General features: G+C 43.7%; 1 protein-coding gene across 1 annotated transcript in view; it reads left to right on the forward strand.

Annotated features, from left to right (window-relative positions):
* The window catches only part of tmem200b (transmembrane protein 200B), an 8,460-nt gene extending 1,667 nt beyond the window's left edge, over positions 1 to 6,793 (forward strand). Inside the window, exon 2 of the mRNA XM_076011839.1 lies at positions 3,443 to 6,793. Within this exon, the coding sequence (XP_075867954.1) occupies positions 3,477 to 4,685 (1,209 nt within the window). The 5' untranslated portion in view covers positions 3,443 to 3,476 and the 3' untranslated portion in view covers positions 4,686 to 6,793. The remainder of the gene's footprint in view (positions 1 to 3,442) is intronic.
* The last annotated feature ends 1,116 nt before the right edge of the window (positions 6,794 to 7,909 follow it).

Genomic DNA, 7,909 nt, shown 5'->3' on the forward strand with positions numbered 1-7,909 from the left:
ACAATGACGGCATGAGGCTCTTACTGAGAGTTCCTACAAGCTGCAGTGCAAGCCATTTGTTTGTTCGTGTTGGGGTACCTGCTTGCCCTGCTGTGTTACGCAACCTGATGTATAGTTTTATGTGTAGGGTGTCTGAGTCACAAAACAATTTGATTGATGTTCTGGCGAACCCTGTACTCAGTTCTGTGAGATTTTTTTTTTCCAAGCTGTGGAGTCACTGGCGAACAAGTCTGTATGTTAGGCGTTGAACATGGTGTATGATTTTCTTTTCTTTTTTTTATGTATTTGTTTATTTTCATCTTTATTTTTTATTTATTTATTTAATTTTTTTCTCTATGTCTTCCATTTTTTTAAGCTGTGATATGAATCTCTTGGGTCTGAAATAAAAAAACAAACAATTGCTGCCTTTTTATTTTGCATCAACTCTTTTATTTGAGTTGTTTGCAGTGTGGTGAGCTTTCTCGACCCACCACCATAAAAATTCCCCCTATAGATCTTTGTGGTAGAGTGTCCGCCCTGAGACTGGTAGGTTGTGGGTTCGATGCCCAAGCCGGGTCAGACCAAAGACTGTAATAATGGTTCCCATTGCCTCCCTGCATGGCACTCAGTATTCAGGGTTGAAATTAGGGGGGTTAAATCACCTAATGATAATGACTCATCAACCCTCAGGGGATGATGGGTCAAATGGGGTGGACAAATTTCGCATCCTTGAGGATGTGACAGAAGGGCCGACATGGTGGTGCAGTGGTTAGTGCTGCCACTTCACAGGAAGAAGGTTGTGGGTTCGATTCTGGGGGTCTCCTTGGACATTTCTGCGTGGAGTTGCCATGTTCTCCTTGTGTCTGCTGGCTTCTCTCCATGTTCTCCAGCTTACTCCCACAGTCCAAAAACATGCATGTAAGGTGAATTGGAAACTCTAAATTGGCCGTAAGTGTGTGTCACCCCGGTCCAGGGTGTCACCCTGCCTTCACCCAGTGACAGCTGGGAGAGGCTCCAACAGACTCCCGCAACACAGAGTTGAAAAAGGAATTGATGGATGGATGGATGGATGGATTATTGTAACAGAGACCAGGGAGAGGAGTGCATATTTCCTCCATGTGAGTCAATGTTGTTTTGATTGCCGTTGGGTCAACTCGACACTGAGGCCTGTCCGTCTGCTGACTTGCTACTGAGTCACACATTCAGCCAATGAAGACCTTCATCCACCTCTCTTTTACTGTCTGTGCATTGTCCAATCTGGAGGAAATTGCACATTGTCAATGCATTTACGACACTGTTGTAGGCGATATATATTACATATATAAAATGGGTATGATTTTTTAAACTGGTGTAATGAAAATAAGAGAATAAGTGTATCAAAAAGGGGAAGCAGGATCTGGCCTTCTCTGCACAGAAGAGACAAGCAACACAATCACAACATGGGAGAAGTGTCAAGGATGATCTGTAACGGCTCCTTACCACTGAGAGTGTGTGTGGCTGTGTTTGCAGTGGAAGTCAGTGTGAGTCTTTCCACCAGGCCACTGCAGAGGCCTGGAAGAAGGAAACCAAAGCAAAAACTATTTTTCCCGTTTGAGATAGAATCACTCAGGCAGGATGTCAGTGATATTGTGGATTAATTTTCATAATAATATACCATATGCTGTATTTCTGTGTATAAAAGCTTAATGGGCCACATAAGGCCCCTGGGCTGTAGTTTGCCCACCCCTGGCCTATGTATCTAGTTTATTTGTGTACCCCTCTGCCTCTGTCACTTTCCCACTGAACAGCAATTACATGGTGATTCAAGTTTGATTTGCATCATCATCTTCAGTCCATGTCAAAATATCACTGGGAACATGTTCTTTTTTTGGTCTGAAATGATTTTACTGCATAGCACTTTGGAAACTTTGAGTCATTTTCTGATGCGCAGAAAAATACCAAATCAAATCAAATTACCTTATCACATTGTGTTTATGTCATTGTCACTTTGGATCACTTTAGATTCACACATCCAGCCGTTAGTTGTTTACATGTGACAAGTTTACTCAATGGATTGGTGCTGTATGTATTGATATTTGTGTAATATATGACATCACCTTTGGCCTTCAGGTCAATACTAACAAAACAGAGGTCATGTCTCAACTCATCTCACAGACCTGTTCACCCCCCCATTTCCACATCGATGGTGTGCTGCTCAAAACAGTTCACTTACCTTGGGTCTACATTATCCTCACGCTGCTCTCTTGACACCGAAATACACAGCCGGATCAGCAAAGCCTCATCATCCTTCGGTCACCTGCACAGCAGGGTCTTTGAAAACCACAACTTGAAGATCAGTGCCAAGGTTGCCGTCCACAATGCGGTATGCATGTCCACACTCCTCTACGGGGCAGAAACATGGACGCCGTACAGGCGACACCTGAACAAGCACGAAGGCTTTCATACCCGCTGCCTACAGAAGATCCTCGGTCTCTCCTGGAAGGACCATATTCCTTTTGCTGACATCCTGGTGCACACCAACTCGGTCTGCATTGAGGCAGCTGTGGCCAAGCTGGCGCTTGCGGTGGGTGGGTCATACCATTCGGATGCCTGACCACCGCCTGCCCCGCCAAGTCCTCTATGGCCAACTTAGCCGTGCAAAGCGAGCTGCTGGCAGACAAATGAAGCTCTACAAGGACTTCACTAAAGACCTGCTGAAGCGGAACTCCATCAACCCCTCGACGATGGAAACCCTGGCACTTAACCGCTCTGCATGGCAGGACATTTGAGCCAGAGCGACCACACAAATCCACCAAAACAGCGAGCAGAGAAGGACCGCGAGACGTGCCCAGCGCCACCAGAGGGCAGCCCGCATCTTCCCAGCCGTGGGGCTTCCCTGCCCCATGTGCGGACGCATGATTGGCTCACGTATCTGCCTCGATAGCCACATCAAGTGGCTTCAGAGGCAATGTCGCTGAACCCCCCTCCACCCATCCCCGAGCAAGCGTCCTCATCGGCCATGATGGACAGCTAAGAGAGAGAGAGAGAGATGTGACATCAGTTTATAACAATATGACTACCTATAAGTTGAGCATCCCTTCTCTACAGCTAATGCTTTCCCCCCTGATTTTTAAATCAAATTCTACACATTAACATTTCTTTATATGATTGAAGTGGTTTGTAAAACTCTTGCAATGTCAACAATACTTGTGCAATAAATGAGTAAAAACTGAGTGCAATATCAATCACCCCTCTGAAATAGTTAAGTGCCACTTTAAATACTGTAGATATTTTTCTTTAATTGCAAAATTCCATGAGCTTATTTTATTATTCTATTTATTTACTTATTTATTTCAATTTTCGTTATATAATGCACTGGATGGAGCTGTGCTCCCAATTTCGTTGTTTGCACGGTCATACAATGAAAACAGGCTTTGACTTTGACTTGACTTCTAAACCTTTTCTCCACTCTCTACCCTGACAGGTAGTATCCCCGAGTTCCAACCCTGACCTGTGCCATGAAGACTCAAAAGACTGGTGGAAAGTCCCGCTTCACCTTACGTGGCAGAAGGAAAAAGAGTGGCCTGGTTCGAGGCAAGCTCCGCATCCGCTCCATGCCCGGAGCGTTCCTGGTGCTGGGAGTCGTGGTGGTGATTGTGGGATCGGCTCTGGCTGTGGCAGGATACTGGCCCTACCGAATATCAAAATCCAAATCCTCCGTCTTTGGGGCCAATGGAGAGAACATGTCCGACTCCAAGCAGAAGTCGCGCTGGGGCGTCGGAGCCAAGGGCCTCCTGTCCACTGCGAGCCTCATCCACAGTGAGCGCATGAAGCTGCTGGGACCCGTCATCATGGGAGTGGGACTCTTCATCCTCATATGTGCAAACACAGTTCTGTACGAGAACAGGGACAGAGAGACTCAGATGCTGTTGGCTCAGATGCAGAGTGTGCTGTGCTCTGTCTCTACAGCGGTGCCTTCAGCAGACCTCAAACAAATGGCGTTAACCAACTCCATTGCCAAACGCTATCAATGGATCAGTGGCGTACCGTCTCCACACCTCAACACACTCTGTCTGCAGCAGCTCGCCAGTTCTGAACCCCTTTTTCAGTCCATACACCCAGAGCAGGAGACCAGTCTTCAGAGTGTCGACCCGCTGGCTGGTCTCCAGAAGGGACGTGACAACCAGCAGGACTCAGAGCCTCCACCTTCCTTACCTAACTCTTGTGCGTCTCGCCATACGGACCTAAACCAACAGTGTGGTTCTGAGCTGAAGAAAAATACCAGTTGCACTTACCAGTTCACCCCACTCATTGAGCTCAACAGCAGCCTGGTGTCTTCCAGCTCCCTGTCCAACCTGGAGATCAACGTGGCAACTGTCCAACCGAGGCGCTGTCACAGTATGAACCACAGGACTAGGCAGTGTGTCGACCAAACTGTTGTCTATTTGGGAGAGACGTTGGTTCGGCCTGGAGAAGATCATGACAGACAGTTGAAAGCAGCGGGGAGAGACATAAGTCCATCAGAGGGCTGCAAGAAGAAAGCCAAGCAGGCTTTGGATGCTGGCAACGACGAAGCACACAGAAGCTGGCCTCAACTGGACCTGGGCGCGGAGAGAAGATACATGAGACTGGAGAACAAAGAGGACTCTGTGGACAAACTGTTGGACCAAATCGAGCAGCAGTGCTCTCAATGGAATGATAGTTTTGGCTCTGGGCCTTTCCAGTGATGCAGTATTGACTTTATTTACACCATTTTTAGAAATACACCACATTTTATTTACATCTTGTGGAGAAAAAGGGAAATGCAAGTATGTGGTATTCTTCTGAAGAATCCTCCAAGAAGGAGGACCTCAGTCAGAATGTCCCAACAATGTTTTCTTGTGAGATACACAACATCAAGGTTTTATTAATCAAGAACCAGTCAACTAATGAAAAAGCAATATTATAATTGTTTATTGCTGCAATTTCAATTGGCAGCAATCTGAGACATTGAATGCTAGAATGCAGAGAGATATGCATTGTTTTTACAGCAATCAATTTCAAACCAAACTACCTGGAATGTTGATCCTATAAATAATAAGCAGCCCTATAGGTGAGGCTTCATGTTCCAGTCCAATGCATGTGGCTCTTGTGCACTACATCTCGTCTTACAACTCATGCATTCAAATCCTTGTCCGTGTTGCATAATATAAGTGATGGACGTTTACATTTTTTATCATTGTATTCGGTTTGGCCAAAACTTTAGTGTAAAATACCTTTGATCTCACATCTTAGGATTTCCCATCCCATTTCAAGTCAATGTGATGCCCATGGCCAAAATGATACATATGGAAAACAGTTGTAAAAGAACTATATGCAATTTTTAAAAAATTGAAAAGATTAGAAGTTGCCTCATTATCTTCATGTTAGTGGTGCCATTGAAGGTACTTTGGCAAAAAACACTTTTCTACATTTGGAATTTAGCATTTTGAAATTCAGCAGCGTACTTATGTGCCAAGGTATCACTGCCTACTACAGAAAGGCATTGCATTCACTGGATAAAAAACATTTCATAATAATGAGATGAGGATCCTTGAGGATCTCAGATTTGTAACAGGTACCGTACAGTTTTTTAAGTCACTACCAAACCAGATTGGATGCATTTCAAGTGCATGAATTTGTCTCCATGAAGCATCCCATGTTGATTCAACTGCTCCTGCAGAGAGAGGGCGACATCCAGCACCTCAGACTGACTGAGCTTTCCCCCTGAACAATGCCAACCATTTGAGATGCCTGCGCAGCGTTGACATACTAATATTAATGACATCCTCAGTTTGAAAAAATGCAAGAATTTCACCTTTGTCTCAAACCAAGAAGGTAGTAATAGCAGATTAACTGTGATAGCGCCACCAATTGGCGACTGATTAGAAACGTTTCCTGTTTCTTTATTTTATCTCATAATAACGAGATCTTTTCTCGTAATTACGAGATTAGGTGCCTACATTTTCTTTATCCAATGAATGCAGTGCGCTTCCTTAGCCCACAAATGTGCTTCAAAGAAGTGTAGTATGCCAGTATTTCTCCACTATGGATGTGTGTAACACCTACAATGTTCTGAACTATCTGTGGTTTCTGCCTTTGACTCTCCAGACAGGCATGCAGTACAATGATCACTGTTGCTCCCTGTGGATGAATATAACACTATTTCAGTTTTAAAAGTTATCCCCCCTCTTGCGCTCGTCATGCTGGCCACTGGAAGTGTACGCCAAGCGGTATGAATAGTCTGACTAAGAACTACTGACAATGTTGATCGCTAAATGAAATACTTGTGTTGCAAGTCATAAAGCAACAGAACAGTGGTGTCTTATTTGTTCAAGCTGTTACTGTAATGGTTCTTGCCTGTGCGTGTGTATGTGTATATTGTATTTATTCGTCTTCCTGCACTTTAAGCGACAACCCTTTCATTCAGAACTGAGGATGCTTTACTTCCCGACATACTGGTCATGCTGAATACTTTCTTCTGGGGCTCAAGACCAATGAACTGTTTTATTCAGTGCTGCACTTTAACAAGAATTCTGTAATACATTTTCTTCTGTTGAGTTTCAGCGTGACGTTTGGCATTTACTTTCTATACCACACTCTGTACCCACAGCAATACCTTTGGATTGTATTGTTGCATCTATTCATGACTGAATGGCCCTTTATGATGAACTGATCGAACTTCTATTTGCTTTGCCTTTTTTGTGAAAAAAATCCCAGAAGGAACATTAACGTCGTCTTCCTTGATCCCATTTTGGGGCGTCTTCTCGAACAATGACTTGATCTGAATAAATAGGACATATCTCCACAATTAAAAGGTCTATTGTCATTATATTGGTATCATAGATGGATATATGGATAGATTTACTTTATTGATCCAAATTGGGAAACTATACTGTTGCAGAATTAAAAAAAAAAAAAAAAACAGTACAAAAATAAACTATACAGTAGTTACAAAATCATTCAAGTTAATCTATGTGCAACAACCAAAGCAGATTTGCCAAAGACAGTCAAATTGTGTAGAGGGAGCGATAAGCAAGGTTTTAGAAACCATTAGTGCATTATTTAAAGTTAAAGTTAAAACACACAAACATAAAACGCAACTCTTAAAGAGATAGTTTGGCTAATAGCTTGACGCAAATCAACTAAACTCCGAATAAGTGAAATGTGTTTTTCATAAAGCAGGATTGATTTCCTCCTGAAATTCACCAACATCCTGAAGGTAAAATATATTTACAGGACTGCAAAAGGTGCCTTGAGCCTGTGGCAGTCCATGCATTTCACGCTGAGGCCATCAGTGACGTCATATTAAGTCCACCCTAAATTCATTTACCTCATATTAGCCTCAATATGACAGTACGGCTGGAGAATCTATAGAGAATCACGCTGACACATCACAACACACCTTCATACAGGAACCTAGTGGAGCAAAACATAGCACATAGTGGCAACTGGATCTCCAGGTTGATTTCAGTCTTAGAAGGCGTCTTATCCAATCACAGGACAGCGTACGTGTGAAGTTCACTGTAAAGCAGTTAGCTGGTCTCGGCATCGCAGACTCCAGATTTGATTGGCTGCCGCAACTAACTGTGGTGCGTTCACCGACAGCCACCAGCAGCCTGCTTTGCCGGTTCTGAAGACCTCAGGCAGATTTCATAGAACCTGGAAACATAAGCCATCTGAAATGTGATTGGATAAAAACTCTAATGTGATATACGACAATGGAAGCAACGCAATCTAGTGGATATTATATAATGTTAAAAGAACAGACTATGAAGAATAACAGCGTCATATTTATGGGAAAATGTATTTTGTTTATTCAGCATGTTTCGGCCAGCAGAGAAAGCCTAGCAGGCCCTGATGGCGCCCCCCCACTTGCTTGAGGTTGAAGCTTGTCCTCCAGCGGAACAGAAATAACTGAGCTTCAATGACT

Source organism: Nelusetta ayraudi, unplaced genomic scaffold (genome assembly GCF_046127955.1).
Source record: "Nelusetta ayraudi isolate G7.1 ecotype Tasmania unplaced genomic scaffold, CSIRO-AGI_Nayr_v1 ptg000135l, whole genome shotgun sequence".
NCBI lineage: Eukaryota > Metazoa > Chordata > Actinopteri > Tetraodontiformes > Monacanthidae > Nelusetta > Nelusetta ayraudi.